The 25,542-nt window shown below is 39.3% G+C and overlaps 2 protein-coding genes across 6 annotated transcripts; one reads left to right on the forward strand and one right to left on the reverse strand.

Moving 5' to 3' along the window:
- Nucleotides 1-1,098: 1,098 nt before the first annotated feature.
- On the forward strand, nucleotides 1,099-3,799 carry LOC122761462 (actin-related protein 2/3 complex subunit 4-like). Its single transcript, XM_044016702.1, has 6 exons — nucleotides 1,099-1,182; nucleotides 2,238-2,356; nucleotides 2,438-2,549; nucleotides 2,646-2,741; nucleotides 3,114-3,284; nucleotides 3,387-3,799. Exons 1-6 carry the CDS (start codon nucleotides 1,180-1,182, stop codon nucleotides 3,390-3,392), a joined length of 507 nt encoding a protein of 168 aa, XP_043872637.1. The 5' UTR covers nucleotides 1,099-1,179; the 3' UTR covers nucleotides 3,393-3,799.
- Nucleotides 3,800-3,845: 46 nt separating this feature from the next.
- Nucleotides 3,846-22,421, reverse strand: LOC122761461 (6-phosphofructo-2-kinase/fructose-2,6-bisphosphatase 4-like). Of its 5 annotated transcripts, none has more exons than XM_044016700.1 (14): nucleotides 22,287-22,421; nucleotides 12,809-12,925; nucleotides 12,373-12,469; nucleotides 11,739-11,805; nucleotides 11,552-11,626; nucleotides 11,410-11,466; nucleotides 10,402-10,523; nucleotides 10,112-10,319; nucleotides 9,132-9,278; nucleotides 8,942-9,046; nucleotides 8,730-8,859; nucleotides 8,513-8,575; nucleotides 8,040-8,104; nucleotides 3,846-6,020 (listed from the first exon to the last, which is right to left on the reverse strand). In XM_044016700.1, exons 1-14 carry the CDS (start codon nucleotides 22,327-22,329, stop codon nucleotides 5,961-5,963), a joined length of 1,356 nt encoding a protein of 451 aa, XP_043872635.1. In that variant the 5' UTR covers nucleotides 22,330-22,421; the 3' UTR covers nucleotides 3,846-5,960. The 5 variants fall into 5 exon arrangements, with proteins under 5 accessions (XP_043872635.1, XP_043872632.1, XP_043872634.1 ...); XM_044016697.1 differs by lacking the exon at nucleotides 22,287-22,421 and adding an exon at nucleotides 21,121-21,298; XM_044016699.1 differs by lacking the exon at nucleotides 22,287-22,421 and adding an exon at nucleotides 15,008-15,235.
- Between the last annotated feature and the right edge of the window lie 3,121 nt (nucleotides 22,422-25,542).

A 25,542-nucleotide genomic window follows, 5' to 3' on the forward strand; every position in this document is an offset into this window, starting at 1 on the left:
ATACTAAACTATGACATTTTTTTCAAATTTTGGATGACATACTAAACTATGACATTTTTTTCACATTTTGGACGACATACTTAACTTAACTATGACATTTTTGTCACATTTTTGATGACATACTAAACTATGATAATTTCGGTCCAATTTTGGTCCACATTCTATTTCAAATTGGCATTTTGATCGAGAATGCCGGGCTATTACTTTTCGAGCAACCATGGTGACAAAAAACTGCAAATAACTTCCACATAAACATGAATGGGAGACGATTGACAAAACAACCCAGCCCAGTTTGGATCCTCACAGATTAAGAGTCAGTCCTTTTAAATCCACCCAAATGTTACTTCTTTACCAGAAGTCCTGCACCCGATGACATCGGCAGCAAGAACAGCAGGTATGCTCAAAATTTCGCCGTGGAATTTTCAAGTTTTTTTAGTGATTTTATACTTTCACAGACATACTTATAGGCATTATATTCAATGTCTGCCTGAATATTGCACACTGGACCTTTAAGTAATATCTATTGGACTTTACATGTTCAAAATTAGCCTTAGTTGTTTTATGCTATATCAATAATAATAGTTAGAAAAACACATTATGTGAGATAAATATTTTCAAAATACAATTTTTTTTTCTAATTTCCAGAGATATCTGTGTTATTTGCTCATCAGGCAGTGGATCTGAGATTAAATATATAAAATTGACCAAAATTCGAAGCCAAAGGCACTGCCTTCAATGAAAAGAAAAGCCCTATACTGCTCTTCACTGTGTTTCTGTCAATTATAACACATTTTATGAGTAAAATATCTGAAATATATAAATACATTGGTCAAAACCTGGTCAAATTGAATCCAACTCTGTCATAGAACGTGAATTAAACAAACCCAGCAGCATCATAATGATTTTAAGTGTATTCTTCATTTGACTAAATGAAAACAAAAAATGGGCGAAACAGTACTTTAAGTGTTAACTCTTCAATAATAGACACATTACAAGCTGTAGATATTTAAATATTCAATGAAAACTGTTTTTTTATGGTCGTGTTTCTCGCAGCCTCAGCCCCAGCCCCAGCCTGTGCTCGGGGGCAGAGCAGAGCGGAATTCCGGTTGTCTGACAAGTGTAGCTGCTTCCGCCTTTAGCCTCTTCTACTGACACACACGCGCACACGCATACAGAGAAATGGTAAGAGAAACTGCATATATATGAATGTAATAGTCACATTTATCAAACCGTGTCGAGTTAAGCCGTTAGCACTAACGCTACATCCGTTGACGAGGTGCAGCTCGTTTCTCCACAATGGTTTCATGTCAAACTAGCTAAGCAGGTTGTTAGCCGACATGCTAACGCTGGTTAGTCGGTTTCTGAGCAAAAGAGAAAAACAAACGAGATCATATAGAATTCTACTGTGTCAGTGAATCGATTTAAAAGGGTCAGAGCCGTTGCTTTTTTTGATGCTGAGTTAAACCGGAATGATTTTTACATTGAAAAACACCTGCACTGACGACTGCTGCTTGACTTGATGATGGTGATAGAGCTGTGTGTGTGTGTGTGTGTGTGTGTGTGGTGAGATGATGTGATGTGACGTAATGTAGTCCAAATCGGCAAACTCGAGTCTGAGGCTACTTTAATCTAATCTGGTACAGTCATGTCGCTGACGTTCATTAAAGAAAGTGTCTTCCTTAAATACACAGCTGTCAAATGGAGTTTACTGACTTTGTTAAACAACAGCTCGCTAAGGGCTGCTACGGATAATTATAAAATAAATAGTCCGTTTTTTGTAGCCTTTGAAAAAGCCTTGTGCATATGTATTGTAAGCAAGAACCTTGCTTTTTCAGAGGCTGTCATCTACGGGAGCCTGAACACACAAACCAGCCAAAGTGTGTGTTATGCATTTTAAAGCACACACTGTGCAAACAAACAAGAACGGCATCCTTTCTGGTATGCAAAGGCCACCGTAGTTCCCTGACACTGCTCTGCAGAGGAAGGAGAGAAAAAGAGGAGCGTTCCACTTTATTTAAAATCTGCAATCTCACCACTAAATGTCACTTATTCTTACAAACTAGACTTTTAAGTTGCTCGCTGGTAACCTGTTGAGCAGTTTCCTGTGTGTTCAAACATAAATAACGTGTGGCTGGCTCTTGGATGAGAGTCAACACAGATAAAGAGCTGTGGTTGTCAGCCATGGTTGCACCTTCATGAGGCTCTGTGAGGAATAATTCTCATGTTCTCTTTCTCAGACTGCCACCTTGCGACCTTATCTCAATGCGGTGCGTGCCACCCTGCAGGCCGCCCTCTGTCTGGAGAATTTCTCCTCACAAGTGGTGGAGAGACACAACAAGCCCGAAGTGGAAGTGCGGTGAGCTGGACAAACAATAGAAGCACATGAGTTATAAAAACCTCATGTGATTTCTTTAATGAATTTTCCTCCCACTTACAGGAGTAGCAAAGAACTGCTCCTCCAGCCTGTGATCATCAGCCGCAATGACAAGGAGAAGGTTCTGATCGAGGGATCTATCAACTCCGTTAGAGTCAGCATTGCCGTCAAGCAGGTCAGACGATGATGACAGTGATATTATGATCGCATGTTATAAACTAACAGCCTGTCTGCAACCATGGCAACTAACTACTTAAATCTGCTGCTGCAGGCAGATGAGATCGAGAAGATTCTGTGCCATAAGTTCATGCGTTTCATGATGATGAGAGCAGAGAACTTCTTCATTCTCAGGAGGAAACCCGTGGAGGTAAGAGGGCACTGAACATGAGTCAGTGTTTTATTCCCTCTTTTATAATAATATAAAGTCACGACCCACTGATGGTTCAGGGGAGGAAGTTATTTTCGTATTTTCCAGTGTTTGACTTATTAGATTTTAGATTTTAGATTTTGGATGCTTTCTCTAAGGAGCTCCCCCTATAGTTTCGGAGTACAGAGTGCGAGGTTTACATTGTAAAAACAGTTATTTCCTCTTCCCCTTTTCTTTCTTTGCTTCTTTCTCATCAGCTCTGCCATGATGAACGCCTAAATTAACCCTAGAGCTGCCTTGGTCTTATAGTGGGTAGAGGTGGGCGATAACACACACACGTTTGATGACACGTTATTTTGTCTTTTTTGGCAGGGCTATGACATCAGTTTTCTCATCACCAACTTCCACACAGAGCAAATGTACAAACACAAACTGGTGGACTTTGTCATTCATTTCATGGAGGAAATCGACAAAGAGATCAGTGAAATGAAACTGTCAGTCAACGCTCGGGCTCGTATTGTTGCTGAAGAGTTCCTCAAAAATGTAAGTTGTGCTATTTCTAAATTTTTATGTGTAAAGTTTAAGATTGGCTTCTTATTTTTTTAAACACATCTAAAATCTTGTTTTTCTTTTTCTCTTTCGCAGTTCTGAAAGAGCAGAAAATGTTCCTTTTGCAATCTTTCGCCGTCACTTTGGATGGACGAGACGAAACACCATCAGCCAAGCGAAGTTAGAAAATATACTGTACGATGTAGTGGCCAGTGGGGTTTTGTCCTTTCACATTAAAATACCCCTGTGCTCAAAAATATTGATGTTTGTACATAATAACAATTCACAACTTAAAGAGATATTTGTCATCAGTATTAATGAGCACAGGAAAACATGGAAGTTTCTCAGATAATTAACATTTTTATACACCCCTATGTATGCACATTTCATTTTGATGACATGAGGGCAATCAGCCATGTTTCTTGTTATTTAGTTACAGAGTGGAGTTTATTAAAGGTGGAAGTAAAAACATGTTGGCAGTGAAGAGGAATAAAAACATTATCTTTGTATTTCTCACTTGTATCTGTTGTTGTTTTATGAAGCAAACGCAGCAGCTCTGTTTCTTCCCCAAACATCACATGTTTATTGAGATTTTGACAACTGAAAACAAACAAGGCATTTAGACGTAACTCTTCAGTACAGTTATATACAATATCAAATTTATAATATTACAGAAATTGTACAGAGGTCTCAGAAAAAAAAAGACCAAAGACCATAATAAAACACATAATACAGTTCACGCAAATGTAACACAGATATGCATGTACAGTTTGCACAGTACCTTCATTTTTGCAAATTGCAAATCCATCCAGGTCTTTGTTTGAATGATAGTGTCCTTCATCAGCTGCACAGGTCCTTGTTAATTAAGATTTCTTGCATTTCACAGTATCTCGTAAAAGACAGAAACCCAGAAAGTGTCACATTTAAAATCAATTCAAAAAGAGCGTGAGCCACAGTGCATTAGGAAAGTGTTCAGATGACTTCACCTCCTGCAGCCTCAAAGTAAAACTTTAAACGAATAAAGGAAACATGGCTCTGACACACATGCAGTCAGACCCTTTGTTTTGGCATAGGGTTCTGGTGGCTTTGATTTCCCATGATCATTTCTGACATGTGTCTACAGCTCAATATTGGTCCACCTGTGGTGACATGGTTTGTTTAAGGCACACAGCTGTATGTACACAGTCTCACAGCTGACAGTTGTGTATACATATATATGAGTAAGAACAAAGCCATGAGGTCAAACGATCTGCCTGCAGAGCTCAGAGACATGTCGAGGCACAGATGTGGGGGGAAAAAAAGGCTACACAAAAATTCTGCCGCAGTGAAAACTTTTTGGACTCTTCCCTCAAAATGAGCAGGAAGAATTGCTATAGGGACAGAGGTGACCAAGAACTTAATTTCACATGTGATAAAAGGTCTTACAGGTCCACTGTGTCACATTTTGTGAGTTTGTTGGCAGGAATGGAATGTACTGTACTACCCATAGGTTTGTTTGTATTAGTGTTTAATCGGTTAAACGTTTCAATTTCAACCGTTACATCTGCACACTAAAGTTCCGCATGAACGGCCATGAAAAGATTTAAAGGTGGATTTTAAATCTTTTTAATCCTGTAGGTTCAGACAATTTTAGCGTCTCACAGACGTGATCAACTAATACTAAACTAAGTGTGCTCAAGGTAAAATACAGATAAACGACACGTAACTAAGCGAACTACTACGAGGAAATTGTGTTGTGAAGCAAATGGCTTCTTTTCTGTCTCTCTTCTCTCTGTGGATGAGGAGAAAAGATGTCCACAACGAGTGATAGAGGTTCCACACTGGAGCTTTAAGATAAAAGTACTGCTTTTTTGTAGTTTCATAACAAGTATCATAAATAAGGGCCTTGCTTCACTCCAGCCAAACATGCTTTTTTCAAGTGGCAGCTTATTGCTTAAATGTGAGAAGAACATCAAGGGCCACCGTAGTTACTAGATGCTTTTGGGAAAGGGAGGGGTAAGTGAAGGAGTATTAACTTTGACACACTGGACCATAAAAAAAGTACATCAATGTCAAAGTTGAGTTTTTCCAATTAAAAACATATGCACAAAGAAATGTATAATTCTGTGTGTATCAGTCTAAATACTTTCTCAATGCACTGTGCTCTGAATGACATATCTGTTACACTGTTAATTCCATCCTTTGCGGAAAGGCTTTTTTTTTTTAATCTTAAATGTTTTCTTGCTCAGATTAAGTTCACCCAGCACAAAGACTGCCCTCTGAATAAAAACAATAACAAGGAAAAGGACTAACTTAAAATGCTCATGTGTCTTTGTGGTGTTTTGCTTCACAAACACTGGAGCGCACGACATACTGAACAACAATGTGATGTACTGTACGACCATGACACAAAAAGACAGTGGGAGTTGAGGGGAATATTAAAAATGCAACGATAACGGCAGGTCAACATATCAAAAATATTCTCGAGCTACAGTGACAGAACAGTTCACAACAAACGGATGTATAAAAATGTATTTACTGAAAGTGCTTTAGAGTTGGGAGTCTAGGAAGATACTTGGTCTGCAGTTAGTGAAGAAGCTGCCACAAGCGAGCAGTCGATAAGCACCGTTCCCATAATTGTGTTCAGCGTCGTCAGGACGAGGTCACAGCGGACGCAGGAAGTGCAGGCCATTAAAAGTGAGCAGGGACCGTCTGCAGAGCGTCTTCTGTGCTGCGCTGCACATTCACATTCTGAAAGAGTGACAAGAGACAGAGTTTCAGTCCAACATCTGATCCTCACAAAAGGAATTTTCCTCAGAGCAAATGAATACAATGACTATGAAATCAGATACTTGTGTCTCTCCAAAAGTTGAATACATAAATTAAACTTGTGGGTCTAATATATTAGTCAAAACTTCTTCAGATAATACTTTAACATGTAAATGATAATAAAAAGGTGTTTATTGTTATTCTAGAGAGCAGTTTAATGAATAATAATCAATCTAAAAGTTGCCTTCTCTTCACACTGGCTGTAGAAAGACTGACTTTTCCTCAAAATAAGAATTTGTTTGCATAATAATGTGTTCAAATGTTTGTCTTAAATTAAACAAATTAAGTGGATTTTCTTAAAAAATTAATTTCCTCTTTGTGTTTTGACAAACAGAACTGTATCCTGGCTCAACCCTGTCAAAATAATAATTTTTTCTTAAATTGCAAAAGTATCCTTTGAGTTCCAGTGTGTAAAATAAATGTTTAATCATTTTTATTTGGCAGAAATTGAAGATACAATAATGATACAATAATGATACTTATCTTTCTGCAAGTAAACAACTGCTTGATTGTATGAATTGTTGTTTATATTTATAGCAGGAGTGGGGTCAGCTGCCATTTTGGACCACCATCTTTTCATAACAAAATAGGTTTTCCAACACACTTGGAATAAATGTTGCTACACACTGGAACTTTAAAGCTTTACTGAGTTCATTCAAGTTGAACCTCTGCCACTGAAATGTGTTGTACTGTGTTCACTTTCTGAGTGCAAAGCCTCTCTGACAAAACAACTGATCATTTCAACAACAAAAATGAACAGAGGATGTGTTTGTTTGTTTTTTTCAATTTGTTCATTTATATATGCAGTAAATAAAACTTGACAAACATGGAAATGTGAGAAACGTTACATTTGATTTAATCATTTAAGAGAGCAGGAGATAAGTAGTGGTTCAATATACAAAACAGAATTTTGCAGATCATCCTTCATATTGAGGTGGAGTTCATTCTTCCCTCATCTACACTCAAGACAGGTTATAAAGTAAACATGGAATAAAAATGATAATATACTTATACTAATATAAGTATATACTTATAATAATTATCTGACTATTAATTAGCATTACAGACAATGGGCTTGTTAAAAAGTCTCAGTCATGGAAATAAATGAACAGCATGATGCTCTGGATTGGACAGCACAGAGAGATCGAGCTGAGACCAGTGAAATGTGCAGGATGGAGGTAGAGTGTCAGTGTCTATGATGTCCCAGTGTCTTAGTTAAAAATAGGAAAAAGGTCTCTCTCTCTCTCTGTCTCTCTCTCTCTGTCTCTCGCTCCATATGCACCATTTTGACTAAAGTGCTTCATATCATATGATGTAGGTCAGTGTTACTTCACACTTGTGCAACAATCAACCTCAACCAAGTGGGAGGGAGCAAACAATCAGTTTAACAAAGATAAAAACAGAATGTTACCAACAGAAAACAAAGGATTTAAAGTAGATGTACAGACAGGGTTCCAACATCACTATACATGTCATAAATACCTCTATATCTGTACATCTATACATTATAATCCATCATAAAGATACATTTTAGATCATATTTGTAGAAGATCAGATCTAATGTGTTTCATTGAGGATATTTTTTTATGTTTTGTTCATCGTTTCATTCATGCTCTTATCAAAATCATCTGGCAGATTTATTTTAAGTCTACACAACTGATTATTTGTAAGGGTTTAATCTGAGTCTGCTTTTAGTAACTCTCGTCTCGGTTGCCGTCGGGAATCACAGGTTGGACGAAGACTCGCCCACACTTTCCTCTGTGTGAGAGATCTATATTCTCTGTGCAATGAAAAGAGAGGAACGGATCAGCATCGACTGCTTGGTTTGGTTTCAGGAGGGAGATAATGGCGAGAACACCTGAAGTGGATTGGAGGTGCCTGCGTTATCTGTGCTGTGAAACACGAGTGTGCTGCCTGAGGTACACACACGCACATACGTACCTCTGGTCTGTCTCTGTGGGTGTTCACGGCTTCCACGTTTAAACACACAGACTCCACTTTGCAGCCTGAGTAAGAGCAAACACAACCAAGATTAGTTTGAATCGGCAGTGACATTTTTAGGTTTGGAAATGGCTACCATACAAAATCAAAATATACCCTTGGAATCATTTGATGGTAAATAGTTGAAATACAGACTAATCTATCGATTACAAAATGAGAATTGCTTTATTAAGCTTTTAAAAAGAAATGAATAAAATACAGCCTTTATCATGGTCCTTTTTTTTATCTCACAGACAGTGTGTGTGGGGTCCATGGACCTGTTACACTTATTATAATTATATAGTGGAAATAAAGCATCATCAAATTTGCCTTTGGTCATTTTTTCCACACAAGGTCACAAAATCAAACTCCAAACACTGCAGTAACTTCCTGTGGTACAAACAGTAAACATAACAGTACAGTATATAACTCACCATATGCCAACGGGGTCAACTTCAACACAGTGTGCAAAGGGCACTTGAGATAAGGCAGCTCCTCTGCAGAGACAAGAGACGTTATACAAGTTAGAAAACATCCAAGTTTCAAGCTCAGGCTGTACAACATTGAAAATTAAAGCTGAGTTAGAAGAATGCAATTCAAAAACATTTGTCTAAAACACTGTAAAATGGTAAAAAAGTGATTTCTTCTTACTGGCAGACTTGTCCAGGAAATATGCGAGAAGACAGCGCATCACAGCTTGGTGACAAACCACGAGAACGTTCTCCTGCCGCTCAAGCTCCATGATCACAGGCTCCAGTCGCTGCACCAGGTCTTCATAAGACTGAGAATCACAGACGAGTCATAAGCACAGCAACACTAAAAGACAGGAGAGGATGATGAATGAGATTCTTTCAGACATTTACCTCTCCTTTAGGATAACGGTAGCGGTACTTGTCTTGGTCTCTCATTGCAAACTCCAGAGGGAAATTCTCTTGAATCTCCTCGTACATCATTTCCTCACACACACCCTGAAATGTGGAACACAGGTTTAGCTTCTTCATGTGCAATTAGCTTTATTCATGTGTCAAAAACACAAAGATGTGCACGACGTACAGCATCTATTTCGTTGAGAGACTTCCACTGTTCGTACGGCACCTCCAGGCTCTCTGCAGTCTGGATCGTTCTCTTCATCTGACTGGTCCACACCTTCAGGTCCTTGATGTTCTGCTCCTGGAGGAATTTCCTCAGATTTCTGGCAAACTAGATGACAAGAGACAGTGGATTTATTTAAATTAATTACATACACCAAATAAATCAGTGGTTTCTCTGTAAATCATCCTTACAGAGGTATGGTACGTGTTAAAAACCAGAGCTTTTCAAACTACAAATCTTCTGAGGCCCACATCTCCATTTCTTAACCATGACTAATTATCCGGTCAGTTTCACAACATTGTGAAAATATTCAGGATAAATAGGCAACTTCCTTTTAAAACATGAAAATCAAGATGAATAGATGTCAATATTCACATTTCACCAAATAATTCCTTGAAAAATCTCATACCTGCAACACATCCTAACAAAACACATGCAATCATTTGTTTTGCAAAATTATAACTATAAAACAGACATGTATGGATTTGCTTGACATTCTGAATGAATTCCCTTGATTTTTCATTAAAGTTTTTTGTGATATTTAATGATTACATGACATGTTTTTAAAGTCGCCATCTGAAAACCAAAATATTATCATTCAAAATTATTAGCTCCTGTTCCAGTAATGAAAGACAAGTTTCGATAAACAGAATTAGTGCATAACTCACCATGATCTAAGAGTTAATTAAAATAAATAGGATTACCATTAAATTACTATTATATGTATGTATATATATATAACATACATACATATATATGTATATATATATACACAATATATATACACACATATATATACACATATATATATAAATATAATCAAAATGTAAATAAAGCATAATTGTAAATTATAGTTTATTCTACATAATCTAATAATTCAATCACTGTACCACGTGTCACTGTAAGCACTGTGTTTGACTCTGCTGGACATAAAGACACACCTCCTTGCCCCTGGCAGACAGGCCGGAGTCTCCTCCAATGCGTCCCTTGATGTTGAGGTCACTCTCACCATGGCGACACAGGTAGATGGAGCGCGGCGTGATGTGGATGTTCATCAGGTAGTAGACAATCCGACTCTGGACGTGGTCAAGAACGCGGTTCACCAGGTAGCGACGGCCCACGTCCATGATCTTTATGTAAGACAGGTCCCTGAAGCAGGACGGACAGTTGGACGTTTTCAAACCTGAGGTTGGGTGACTGAAACTGCCGAGTCTTTACTGTGTGTTCTCACCTGTCCAGAGTCTCGTCCATAGGCTGGTAGGAGGACTCGTAACATTTGATTCTCTTCATGAAGTCCTCAATGGCCTCTTCTGTGTTGCAGTGAATGTAGTCTGGGTTTCCCAGTTTCACTTGCTACAGGAGAGGAAACACAGGGAGAGGACGTGAGCACAGAGAAGGAGAAATCGGCCGTCTGATACTTCCTTTAGCTCTTTTTCATGCTAAGTTTGTCTGAATCTCCCCAACCAATCAGCTTTCATGTTCATGTTCATGTTCAATCGTTGCCTTCAAAATCATCACTAGAGATGCAGTCTTTAGAACACGTTTTATCCAACTCTCATTAGAAAATGATTAAAAATAAACATGTATTATTAAGAGCAGTTGTTCCAGGAGCCTGGGTCAAAGAAGAATTATATATTTACACCTTTTTCTTCTCCGATACTGATATCACTTTGGAAGATTCACTGATATCAGTCTGATCATTTGAAGCTGTAAACAACACATGTGCACTGATGCATTTACCACCAGGCCATGTACCAACTGTAAAACAAATATTCTGCACCCCATAAAGAAAAAAAAAACAGCCCAAACGATTACAGTCTGTTCTGAGTGAAGCATTTGTTTTCCTTCCTTTTCTGAAACCCAGTCTGGTCACACGTGACACATGGCTAGCATTGTAGGTTTTCTCCGGGTACTCCGGTTTCCTCTCACATGTGCAAAAATGATGTTAAATGAATGATTGTTTAAGTGTTGGCCCTGTGACGGACTGTGTTCGACCAGTGCCTTTTGCCCTATGTCAGCTGGGATTGGCACCAGCAGCCCCTGCGTTTTACCTATCCAAAATAATATAAGTTGTAATAAACAGAACAGTGTACAATGCATTCTGCTCTGGATCTATATTATGATTAAGGTGTTAATGGTGCATGATCTGTAAAAAGTGGCTATTTTAAAAAATGTGGTGTTAAAAATCAAGAGAATGATTTAAATGACAGTGGACTGAGCAAAGTGAGACAACACTTACCACGATATTCTGTGCAACAACATCTGGGTCTTCACACTGAGACTCCACAAAAAACACCTGCACAGATAAGACGACATTTTTAAACAAACAGGAAAAAAGTCCAGGAGAGAACAGAAGTTTGATTAGTCTTTGTTTTACAAACCTTGAATCCATTCTGATCAGCGAACTTGACGATGGTCCCTCGTCTTTCTCTTGTTGTGTTTGTGGCATCAAAGACCTGAAAGAGCAGGACACACAATGTCTTACTGCGCCCGTATTTGTTACAGATGTGTTGTAATATTACTTAGTCAAATCCTCCTCATTCCTCATCGACAGTATCAAGGACTCACCGCCACCTGTCCTCCTTCAACACTTAGGTACTGCCGAACATCATTGAGTGCGCTCATCGCGCACTGACTGTTGAAAAACAACAGACCGCAGTCAGTTTAAAGCAGTTTACTCAGTTTACTGCAGCCAAGACAAACAGGACAGCAGTTTGTCTACACAAGTAGCTTATAGTTATATCACAATCTTTTTCAGTTCGATGTGTGAGAAAAGATAAAAGACAAGCATGGATTTACAAATTGTTCTTCTTACTTACTTAAATAATTGTTTTTCTATTCCCTGGCTTTGTTTAGGAACAGCTTGGGTTCCCTGTTTCTCTACACATGCTTCAAGTGTAGACAAAGCTAAGTGTGACCTCCATCATCGTTATTTTTTGCCCTCCTTTAGACATGTCTGCTTCATGTTTTTGTGTATGTAATCAAAGATTCATATAAAACTTATGTTGCGTTTAGTCATTTTTGCCACTTCTTTAAATTTAAAAATGGTTCATGAGCTTCACTACTGATGTCGAACCACTTTTAAAGGAAACAAATATGACATAAAGAAGCCACAGAAATGTCTTAAATGAGCTTCCTATGAATTAAAAACATTGGAAATCCAGCAACAGTTTGACTCGTAGAGAATCCAGCACAGACTCACCGTCTGATTTTCAAGCCTTCTTCGTTGTCTGGACGGAAAAACTCAAAGGACTTGTAGATCTTCACACACTCCCTGCGATACTCTCCGACATTGAACTCTAGAACAGATAGAAATATTTTTATTGTAAAGTCGTAGGTAAATACAGTATATGTGTGAATAGTAAGGCTTCAACGTTTTTATTTTCAAATTCAAATAATGAAAACACATTACTGTTTTAAGTTTAATTATCTGTTCTTTCTTTGCATTTAGAATCAAGATATACAGGTAAACATTGTTTAACATTGTTAATATGGAAACATTGTGTATTCTAAGAAAAAGCACAATATACAGTTTTCTTCATCTTGGGGGAGGAGTGGAAGGATGGGAGAGAGTGAAAAGGCCGATGGAGGCTTGACTAGAACACAAACCGTGTGTTTGTGTGTGGTGCAGTTTGTACCTTTTGTTGGCACACCTATCCAGTTCAAATAGCGAGTGAGCTTCTTTGAAATGTAAGTCTTCCCTCGGGCTGGAAGTCCCACAGTCACGATGAGGGTCGGGCAGTTGGTCATGCATACTGAAGGAAAACAGGAAGAGACAGAGAAACACACAATTTTAACCGATTAAACACACTCCTGGCATTTATTGGACTGAATACTGTGGTTAACACTGACGGCAAAACACTTAATATACACATATGTAATGAAAAAACATGGAGGGTTGAAAATAAAAAACCTCACACATACAGAAACAGTCGATAAACGATAGTGGTTTTTATTTCACAACAAGACTTGTCAACATTGTTTATATGTATATTCATGTATTTAATTACTGCTTTAAAGGTGTTCAAAGGTAAACAGCTCCGACCTTCTACTGAGAAAGTCGGCCTAACCGACATGAGAATTAATTAAGGACAACACAGAGTTGTGAAACAAACATCTAACAGTCAGTAGTATTTACAGTTGAGCCTTGACTTCATTTCAGCAGACTTCACTGAAACCCCCACATCTTTACAGACACATACTGTTTGTGCCTGTCTGTATGTGTGCGTGTGTTATAGAGCTGCAAATAAAGACTAACTGATTATTCCACTAATTGTGAAAAATGTTGATCTGTGTTTCAAAACCCTGAAATTAAATCACCTCAAATTAGTTGTTTTTCAATTTAGCAAATACATTCACTTTGTTTTTTTGTTGTTTTGTTATACTGTGGCAAAGGAACCAGGAAATATTTACATTTAAGATGCTGAGAAATCTGAATGAATTTAACGGAAATAAATAAGTTTGCAATGAATTTGCTAAGTATTGATTGACTGCAGTCCACAATTGTCGTTTGTTTTGTGAATATTTCTAGTTGAGTTATTTATCTAGTGAAAGTTATTTTAAATCGTTTGTCTAGTTGAGTTATTTATCTAGTGAAAGTTATTTTGAGAGGCTTGTGTTACTCAATACTTGTTTTCACCAGTAGAGGGCAGTAGTAGGTGAGTGTGTGCTGACTGTACAAACTTGGTCCTGCTGCTCAGGATTGTGTGAGCAAAAAGCACAAGAGCCAAAGCATTTTTAGATTCTGGAGCCACATATTATTTCAGCTGGAGCCGACTCATACTCACTTTGCATGTTTTAACTCTGATTTCTGTCACATTTAAACTTTCACTCTGGAGCAAATGTGTTTCACAATTATTATCAACTGATTTCTTTGTCTTTTATTCTTCTATACTTGTATTATCTCATTATTCTATTTTTTTAGTCTTCAAATAAAGACTCCTCTTAAAAAACAAGAGTCCTAAATCTTCAAATATAATTACAATAAGTCATTTGTGCACACACGCCTATTAGTGATAGTGAATTTGACTCACTTGGCATTTAACCCATCCTAATTACACACCAGGATTGAACACAGACAACCAAGCCACAGTGGCGACCTTCCAGTTGTTAGCACAATTCCTCTCCTCTTGGCCATGGGCTGCCCTTAAAAAATCTCTTCATATTCATTAGTACACGCTCTCATATCGCATCATTTGATATGATATGATAAACTGATAAGAAATTAAGCATAAGAGGGTCAGGTGTTGATCACACACACACACACAGAGGGAGAGAGAGACTGGATCATGATGAAGTCTAATCTAAAGGGAAACAGCTTGAAGCCGACAGGGGTTGACTCAGCAGAAGAGAGACCAACCTACAGGGAGTAAACCACAGCAGCTGGAAGAAGAAACAACACAACAGCAGCTCACACTCACTCACACTGGCTGTCCAACAGTACCACACATGCTGGATCCTTCTAAATTGATGCATTGGAGTCATGTGTGTGTGTGTGTGTGTGTGTGTGTGTCATGTGGTCAAATTCAATTAAGTGAGATTACAAGTATTTCTCCCAACAGATGTTCAGGTGTAATTTAACTCAATTGTTTTAGGTAAAAATGAGCCAGACAAACTTGCGCGTGATGCATAATTATACCAAATTGAAAAGAAAGACATTTATGCGACTTTGTTGGTGCGCAGCATCCCAAATATCACAGCGAAAATGACACAAAACGCCATATCTACAAGTTCAAAAACAGACATATGATTGAATAATATTGAGGAAAACACGTCGCATCACCTCCCCGGTCTCAGCCTTTGCGGCACTTGACACCCACAGATGCGTGTCCTCTTACCCCGTCTCTGCAAAATGTGCCCGTTTTTGCAGGGCAGCCAGATCTTCCTGAGCGGGTTCTGCGTGAGCTCGCGCGGGGAAGTGTCCAACACAAAGTCTTCGTTGTCCAACATCGTGGCTGTCTGAACACTGAACAGTGATCAGTCACTCTGCTCACATACGGCGACACACTGAGGCGGAGGTTTCAAGTCAGTCTGATTTAGCAGGAGTCTGCGGAGTGAATGGATGTCACACATCAGCTGAGCAACGCCAGCCCCGCACTACCGTAACTACTGGAGACAATGCGCAACACAAAGTGAAGGAAGGGAAAACAACTCTGAAAACTCGAAACTTGTGTGTCAACATGTCTCTCAACTGCTAAACTCTGTGCACATTCGCATTGGTATCACTCAAGTGTCACTCATTCTAAATCACTGTTTTACAAAGCTCAAACTGCATCATTTAGCACTTTGTTCACCTACAAACACTGACCTTATTCAACCACAAAAACTGACATTATTCACGTACAAAAACTGACATTATTCATGTACAAAAACTGACATTATTCACCTACAAAAACTCACATTATTCACCTACAAACACCCACAAACACTGACCTTATTCACCTACAAAAATTGACATTATTCACCTACAAAAACTCACATTATTCACCTACAAAAACTCACATTATTCACCCACACAAGCTGACATTATTCACGTACAAAAACTGACATTATTCATGTATAAAAACTGACATTATTCACCTACAAAAACTGACATTATTTACCTACAAAAACTGACATTATTCACCTACAAACACCCACAAACACTGACATTATTCACCCACACAAGCTGACATTATTCACCCACACAAGCTGACATTATTCATGTACAAAAACTGACACAAACACTGACCTTAAAGCTGGAGTGCCCACATTTAAAATGTAAACAAATGCATGGCATACAAACTGTGGTCAAATGAGTTCATACAATTCTACCAGCTCCACACAACATATATTTCTCAGTAAAGCGATGTTTAGATATTAAACTGTACGCAGAAAGTAATGACACTACACACTGCACGCACGATACAGTTCTTGCACTACTCCGTTTGGCACGGCTACACTCTACACAGTTTGGGTATCAGGCACACCGTTTCCCATTACTATAGTACCTCCTCAACATGGGGGGTGTCATCATAGCATGGCTGCAAGAAACTGCTGTGATGTCAAGTTATATGCAACACAAACACATGAACTAGTGACAAGCAAAGCAGTAGTTTTCAGTGTACTGAATTAGAATCAGATCATTAAAAATATTAGTTCAGTACTTCCTGCATGACCGGAGCACAGACTCTGAAATGAACTAAATCAAAACTGATTCAAATATATTTTCAGGATTTTTAAGTCTATTTAACTGATCTACAGTTCGGCATTGTTCGGTTTTAATCCTGTGTCGGACGTCACACTCATGAGTCTTCCAGTGACGACGCTCTCTGATCAGTCAGTGGCCAGCAGTCTGTTGAAGTCACATTTTAGTATTGGTTCAGCTCACTTGGAACCTCGTCAGAGCAGGTACAAAAAAGAAAAATGGACTATCCCATCAAGCCAAGTCATGCTAGAACTGTATAGTGGTAAAGCACCAAAACACATTTCCTCAATCAGGTCTGATAGCTTTGCTTGACAAAAGCCTGTTTTCAGATAATGGATGCAGCAAACTAATAATTTTACATCGTTACTGTTCACAAAGACCAAACAGAGGCAGAATATATATATACATATACACATATGAGTGTAAACATACTATACATACATATATACATACTGCCACTGTTTAGGAAATCTAAATAAACAAATAAAGAAAATGAGGAGAAAGTAAAGGAAAATCACAAAATATAACTCATATGAATCATAAACTGAATTCATAAAAATGATATATAAATATTTGGAAATAAATAAACTACTTTTTTGTCAACTTATTGAACAGAATATATGTTGTATTATATGAGGTGTGTTTTGGACATTACGTATAAATACATTCTTTTAGTCACTCCTTCAATTCTTCACAAACATTTCCAGTCCTCAAGTCTTCATTTCTAAGAATCCCCATTACCGTAATAACTCGTGCAGTGAATCTGTGTTGTGCAGCGTCAACGAGTGAAAACAGATGTGGGAGGAAAAACAAGTGTTGAGCTCATGCGCTGCACACATGGGCAGTGAATGCAACTGACGATTCCTCCAATCACAGATGAGACGAGCAGCCCAGCAGCCAATAGGAGAAGAGAATGAGGGGACAAGGCGGGCGTGCAGACTGCCGGGACCTCAGCTTCATTTAAAAAAACACTTCATTCTCTCAAATGGCCCACGACCCTGTCACGGGCTCACATGATCACCGACAGGCACCGAACAACACACACACATACACACGTGCGCACACACTCACACACACACACTGTACATACTGTGTGTGATTATGCCAATATTGAATCCAACAGGATATAGATCACCTGATACTGTTGTTTATGCATTTATTATGTGTATGTTTTTTTTTTAATTAAATCAATATTATTTACAGTAAAACGATCTAGGGTTACAGATACTCATTTTTAACTGGCATATAAAAATTGAATAATCAAAAGTAGAATAGTTACCACATAAGCTGTGACTGAGTTTAAATAAACAAAGTGATTAAAAAAACAATCCAATAAGGAAATAATCAAATTCAGCAATTATTTTGATAAAAAAAACAAAAAACAAAAAACACGCTGTTTTTTCAAAGTTTGAAATAACTGTTTTTCTTTCTTTGTTTACAATGTGAATTTAATGTATTTGGGTTTAGGACTGTGGCAAGGAAATAGAGAAATTGTCATTTTGACCTCTGAGAAATAATAAGAGGTACAATTCATTATTATCTCATGTTCTATATCAAATTGTAATCAGTTAGTCAAGAAATATTTGGCAGCAATGTAGTGACATTAGAAAATGTCAAAGAAAAAAGAAAAAGAAAGTCTTACTGTTGAGGAAATAAATCATTACATTTAGGCCACAGCTGTTTTTTCCAAATAAAATAGTTTCAGTTTTACTGTAATATAATGGTTGAAATAATTATTTTTTTACTGAGCATTGATGAGCTTTGTTGTAGTGTCACACATGACACCAGGTGGCAGTGTGTGCTTGTATTTAGTGGTGCAGACGCTGTACAAAGACAAGCTGCTATTTTTAAAGCAGGCACAAGACCTATACATTTTTAATCTGATTTTAGTTGAATTTAGCACAAATAAAATGTATACTTTAAAAACGCTTAATGGCAGATTGACAGATCATTACTGCTGCAGAAGCTCACACCAGTGAGAGCAATTAACCAGCTTTGATGTCAAATAACATTAATCTGATGTGAGTTAAAGGTAAATACAATTAATAAGAATACAATGTCTGGTTGACACCATTGCATCAGGATTTAAAGTTTGTTGATGACTGAACATCACACTGAAACATAGCATGGACATTTGCTAAAGAGCTGGAGTTCTGCCCTGTTTTTATTTTTGGCTTTAACAGCCTCCACGAAAGCATGGCACATACTGTATGTGTTGGCAGCTTCTACCATACAATAGGTGCAGGACTCACTATATACTTTTGGGACAAATAAAATGCATTATTATTGTTATTATTATTACTATTATTGGGGTATTCTATATGTGGCCTTCTGTTTACGCTTGTTGATCTATAAAGGGCCTTGTTTCATTTCAATATCATTATCAGTTTTTAACAATGAAAACAACCCCTGTGATATCAGATTCTTAAACATGAATATGCTCTGTTGTATTTATCCTATGACATTCTATGACTATATATTTGGATTTTGGATGAAAGGTTGTCATCACTAACAGGTTTGGGAAGCACCTAAAACATTTTTCTCCATTTTCTGACAGGCCTAGTTGCTATATTGTGTCAAACTGTATGTGACAGAAGCAGCAGCATGTCCTTAAATAACACTAACATCACTGCACTTGAAGTCTTCCAGATGAAAAAACGGATGCTGGAACAGTGCAGACGAACATAATGTAAGCATGCGCACCACACCACAAGCATCACACACGCAGGCTCCAGCTCTGCCTGAAGCCTGTAATGAGATTCAGAGTGAGCTGGTGAACTTTCCCCCAGATATGGAGCAGCAGAGGGAGGGAGGTGCAGGAGAGCCAGTCTGTGATAAGGATAAGCAAGTCTGATTTACCGTGCTTATTTAGAGCAGGGGTATGAAAGAGACAAACATGGACACACTTTTTTTTTAAAAATTTAAAAGAAGGCGTTGAGAAAAGGCAGATTTTGTGCAGGCAGCAGCTTCTGGAGCAGGGGAATAATGCACTGTTGAGTTCACAGCCATTGTGAAATGTCCTTATAAAATAGTGCAGGGTCTGCAGTCTCTCTCTCTATCTCTCTGGGGCTACATGGGCTCTCTCAACGTAGAGCAACCACAATGCTTCCATAACACGCCTTCCTGCAGCATCACAATTTCATGAATCTCAACCTTCATTGATTTCATTATAGTGCAATTTGTATTCAATATTTACGATGTAAATATTAAGCTTGTGCTGCATATATTATCTTATGTTGTAAAGCATGTTTAACTACTATTTATTACCTTTATATTTCACTGTCTCTGCTGCTATAACACTGTAAATTCCCCTAATTAAGGACTATCTTATCCTATTATTGTTAACAATGTAAACATCTTAATGTATAAATATGCATATAAACAGTGGGTATCATGCAGAATAAGAACATGCTGTCTATATTTGACTATTAAAACAAAAAGACCAGCCCCCTCAAACAAACGATCGCAACTTTCTATTACGTTTTTCCTGTTTTTCTGCTCAGCCCCTCCCCCTCCCCTCAGTGTACAGGCAGACGGCCAGCAGAGCTCATCACCTACTCACAACACAGCCTGAAAGCTGTTCTTCCTTTGCACATCTGCTACAACAGCTCAGACTGCAGTGACCAGAACAACTCTGACCACATTTATACAGGGTACAGCAGTGTTTGGCCTCTCGACATGGCCTTCATCAACATGACAGCAAAGTGAATTCAATGTTGCCCTGGAGGCTACATGACTAACAGTTACATAAAGGTCTATTCTTATAATAACTTAGCCTTTGGCTCACATTTGGCCACAGCATCAGCAGTGGTTCAGATGATCTGTGTGTGCAGGTTCTTTCAATGCTGCAGTTCCCTGAGTAACATGAGATATAATGGCCTTGAAGTGACAGCCTCTAAACATGCAGACACGTCTAACTGACCATGACCCACATAATAATAATGATGGCGATAATGATAACTATTTATAGAACACACAAACCGTTGTGAAGTAATTTACAGTATACAAATTGAAGGCAAACAATGCAATTAAAATCAAACATGGGATAACATGATGAAAAACATGATAAAAACCATCCATCCATCCTTCAACTTCTAACACTTTATCCGGTTACTGGTACCAATCCCAGCTGACATAGGATAAAAAGCGGGGTATACCCTGGACAGGTCATCAGCCCATCACAGGGCCACATGTAGAGACAAACCATCCACACTCACACTCACACCTATGTTCAATTTAGAGTGTCCAATTTATGATGACACCATTAAAGAATACATATATGAATCAATAAAATCTAAGTCCAAATGAAGACATCACAACAATGCAACATTACAGATGCCAACTGTGAATAAATACAACATCGTAAAAAAAAAGGTTTTCAAAGATAAAATTCTGACATCCATTTTTAAAAAGGGATTTAAAGGTCCAGTGTCTATTGGCTGAAATTGAATATAATAATTTGATTTTGGAAACTTTGGAATTGGTCTTTTATATTATTTTAGGAAATAATATAAAGACCACCATCTTGGGTCGCCATGTTCCTAAAATTGCTAAAATGGACAAACCAACTAACAGCAGGCATTTATCATTTTGAAGAGGAACATTACTAGACAAATGAAGAAAATCCTTTCAGGGATGTAAAAGACAACTATAGTTGCCTAATTTGAATGGGGAAAGGTGAGTCCTCCATTTATTAAAATCTGTCATCATTAAATGTCACCAATTCTTACACACCGCACCTTTAAAAGAGGACAATGAGCTCACCAAACAGATCTTGACAGGTAGGTCGTTCCAGGAAGTGGGTGCCCCAGTTACTCTTGGACCTCAGCCGAGATTGTGGAACAACAAACGTGTCTAATAATAGCAACACAACCTCCCCTCTGTGAGTTTGTAGGAAACTTTCACTGACAGTTTCAGTAAAGCACATCATTAAGAGACACGTTTAGTGACTATGCAACAATCATTATGGCAACACAGTAATGCTAACTACTAAAAAAAGCACAAAGGGAACAGAAAGTTCCTAAAAACTCATGCTCAGAGGATGGAGTTAGGAGAGCTACAGTTCCTGGGAAGTGCAACAGTATAAATGGGAGCTTTTAAAGATACTAAGAGCCAAGAAAAAAAGAAGGAAGTACTGTATGATTCACATACCACACACAGACCATTCATTTGAGCAGCCTAAACAATCCCTTAACATCCCTTAACCATAACCAGTCAATGTCCAATGCTAACTTTAACCTTACCACAATTAAAATGAAACTAGTCCATAACTTAAGCAGTTCCTCAGAAATTAGATGCTGCCTTATAAGGACCAGGTTTTGGTCTCTATGAGGACTACTGGTCCTGACAAAGTCAGTGTCTATGCCAGAAAAGTACACACACACACACACACACGAAAACTTGACCTGGTGATCACAGGTTTTCTTCAGCCATAACTTTGTCAGTCTGGTAGTCTATGACAGGGCATACAATGACTGGATGCTGATAGATATTTATGCAAACGAGCAGGAACAGTCTTGTTTACATCCTCTTAGTGTAACTGTCACTGGTCCACTACAGCTAGCTTACAGGCTAATCGGACAGGAAGGGGGGAGGTTAGCTCTCACAGCGTGCAGTTGTCTCTGCTTTCTGCAAAAGTAGCACAAGTATTGTCTGTATTTATTAAACCTCGAACGCTTTTCTACGTATGTATACATATATATATATGTGTGTGTGTACGCGTCGTAGTCAGTCCCGCCTCTTTTAGTCAGAAAGAGAAGCAGTGTCAGCTTCGACGCCTACGTGACACAGGCTTGTTTACTTCAACAGCCTGCTAGCGCTGAGTACACTCTGCACACGCACACACACACACACACAGCAGTGTCAATAAATGAAAAATAAAAAACACGAGAAAAACCAAAGTGAGGCTCCAGCCGGAGGATGCTTCCTACCTGCCCTGTCACGCGCGTTTCTCGGGCAACCGGAGCCCCTCATGGTCCTGGTTAAAAGTCTCTTCTTTCCAGCGTGTCAAGAAAAGTGAGTGGGTCTCCACAGCAGCACAGTGTAGCAATGAATGAAGAGAGAGGGAGAGGGAGACGGAGTAAGACACAGAGCGAGAGAGAGAGAGGGTGGCGGTGGGGGGGCGTTGACGCGTCGCACGTGCGCATCCCTGTGTTGTTGTTATTGTACAGTTCTGGTGCACTGTGTCTTCTTCACCTCCAGCCACTGTTTGAAGGTGATTAAAGGTGCAACATTCTGCGTCAGAGGGGATCATGAATTTAATATTAACTGTGAAAATACAATCACTGGCCACTGTATTAGTTGCCTCCAGAACTGCCTTAAAGCTACACCAACAAAGCTATGTAGGCTACTGTATTAAATCATTAATATGTCATCAGGGATTATGGAGGCATGTTATAATTAAATACAGGCTCATTTTGAACTAGTTTTATTATAATATTTTATTTTCTGCACATTCAGGGAGTAACCCTAACCCCTTACCCCATATAACCCTAACCCCTGACCTCTATCGAGTAAGCACAATGTGGAGAGGTGTTGGTACAAGTGTTGGTACACATGAGTCAGTCACACAGCCTTTAATGCAAGTCAAAATTCCTCATCATCATGTGTTGATATGACACATGCTGTGTAAAAACATGACACGCATGCTTTAAAGCAGGGTCACTTGCATGCAGGGGAGGTGTGAAGGAACGTGCACATTGCAGTGTAGTTGACATACAGCTCCCCACAGCGAAAGCCACGCTGCACGTTGTGTTTAAGTATAAAAGGAAACAGAGACACGGTGGGAAAATGACATCAATTGTTAGAAAAAGGAAATGAGTGCTATAACGGAAACAGCACTACATGCAGCTGAACACATACCTATTTGACGAGGACAACGTGTTCTGTCACTTAATTGAAAGATGTTGCGTACGTGTTCTATGTTCTACGTGCTGAGGGTAGTGGGTGGAGTAACTCTAATCTAGGTCTGCAGTTCCTTACAAGTACACAGCAGACTTGCAGGAAGCAGTAGTGAATGCCGTGTCACAAAATAAACACTGCTGGCCTGGGTCTCTGCAGCCTGCAGCACTGAAGTGACAGTAATTTTGACCAGCTGACAAGCTGAGATTAAAATATAACAATACACTGTTTGTGCATATATCACATGATAAACAATCTACATGCATTTGTCCCTCCACTATAATAAAGAAAAGACATACTAATGATTTAAATAAAGATGCTGTCTTTAACAGTTTAGGAAATATATAACAGTCTTATTTTTTCTCCTGACAACTAAATCATATTTATTGTCACTCTGAGACATTCCTGGTCCACAGAGTGACAGCGCTGACCTCTTTACAGTGATGCTCTGGAATGATCCACTTGGACTATCTGCAGTACCAAACCATTTATTCATTTTTAAGAAACTAGGTCACAGTGTGAGTTCATGTTGCTTCCTTAAGTGCTTTCTGTATATACTGCTGGCTGTGAATATAAACACAGTCATGCCTGTGACCCTCACTGGTGTGTCTCTAATTTTAAAACAGCAGATAACCATGCATGGTTGTCTCTACTGTATGTCTCCTGTGGCTTTTTTGTAATAGTACGATAACAGTAGTAGTAGATCAAACAGATGCTACATTTGACAGGGTGAAACACTTGAAGAGAAACTGATGTTGTACTGTTCTTTCTTTCTCTCATTCTTTCTTTCTTTCTCTCTTTCTTTCTCGTGGTGCATGCTGGGAGAGAGTGTGAGAGAGAGTGAGAGGGTTCGAGAGAGAGTGACTGAAAGTTTGGGTGAGTTTCGCCACTTTTTCTATTTTCTGCTGGTTTGCATGTGTGACTCAATCTAAATTGATAGTGTAGAAGAGTAGGTTAATTGTTAATTGTGCTTGATCGTCTTCTAACGGCTTGGTCCCCGCGTGTCTCTGCGGCGATGGCGTCCTCACAGACGCTGTCACTGTCGCTCAGACACGGGGTGAGGATCCAACCCGATCCATCGGTGCCGGTAGAGGAGGTTCTCCTGGCGGTGGGGGACGCAGTAGGTCACTCCTGTCTGTCCCATGCCTCCAGGATGAACCATGGTGTCATCGTCTTCCTCAAGGAGGAAAAGTTTGTTGCGGGGCTAATTGAAAGTGGTGTCACTGTCCGCGGCTCGTATCTCCAGGTCTCCCCCCTCGCAGTTCCCTCCACCAGAGTCACCATCTCTGGAGTGCCGCCGTTCGTTCCGAATGAGGCACTGGCGCATGAACTGCAGCGTTTCGGGAAGCTAGCGAGTGGGTTTAAAATTATAAATCTGGGCTGCAGAGACGAAAGATTAAAACACGTCCAGTCTTTCCGGAGACAAGTTTTCATGTTCCTCACCTGTCCCACACAAACTCTAGAGGTGTCCTTCAGAATAAAACACAGTGAGGGAAACTATATGGTTTATGCCAGCACAGGGAGGATGAGATGTTTCGAGTGTGGCAACGAGGGTCATAAGCGGAGCGCGTGTCCGCGCAAACTGACCGGGGAGGGATCTGATCCGGTGGCTGGGCCCGTTGTGGCTGGGGGGGGGTCCCTCTCTGGCCGCTGCGCGTGTCGCTCCGACCGCTTCGGGCGCCTCGGCCGCTGCGGACCTGCGGACCTGCGGGTGGGGTCGCTGGAGGGGCGCGACGCTCAAACAGACGGACAGAACAGAAAACGCAGGGAGAAAAACAGGAATGATTCAACTGTTAACTCCGAGTCTCCTGAGTCCAAGAGGTCAATGAGCCAGGCTGACAGTGACACACACACGGCTGAGTGTGACGTCAGCAGGCAGGTGCCAGCTGACTGTGACGTCAGCGGGCAGGTGTCAGCTGAGTGTGACGTCAGCAGGCAGGTGCCAGACCCCACCACTGCAAAAAATACTGATCAGACTGAGAAAGTTTCCTCTGTGGCTGATAACAACTACAGTCAGATAGACAACAACGATGACAGCGAGGCATATGATGACATAGACTACGACACTGACTGTGTTTCTGTGGCAGGTTCTCAGCCAGACCTGTACACATTACAAGAACTGGACACTTTCTTGGATGAAACATTCAGAAAAGCCATAAAAGTGCCAGACTATTTTCCAGATTTGGAAAAATTTGTAAAAAGTGTGAAAACTTCAAAAAATCATATCCTAGATGAAAAGAAACGGTTCAGACTACTTAAACATTTGACAGCAGTCAGAAAACAAAT

Source organism: Solea senegalensis, unplaced genomic scaffold (genome assembly GCF_019176455.1).
Source record: "Solea senegalensis isolate Sse05_10M unplaced genomic scaffold, IFAPA_SoseM_1 scf7180000014721, whole genome shotgun sequence".
NCBI classification, from domain to species: domain Eukaryota; kingdom Metazoa; phylum Chordata; class Actinopteri; order Pleuronectiformes; family Soleidae; genus Solea; species Solea senegalensis.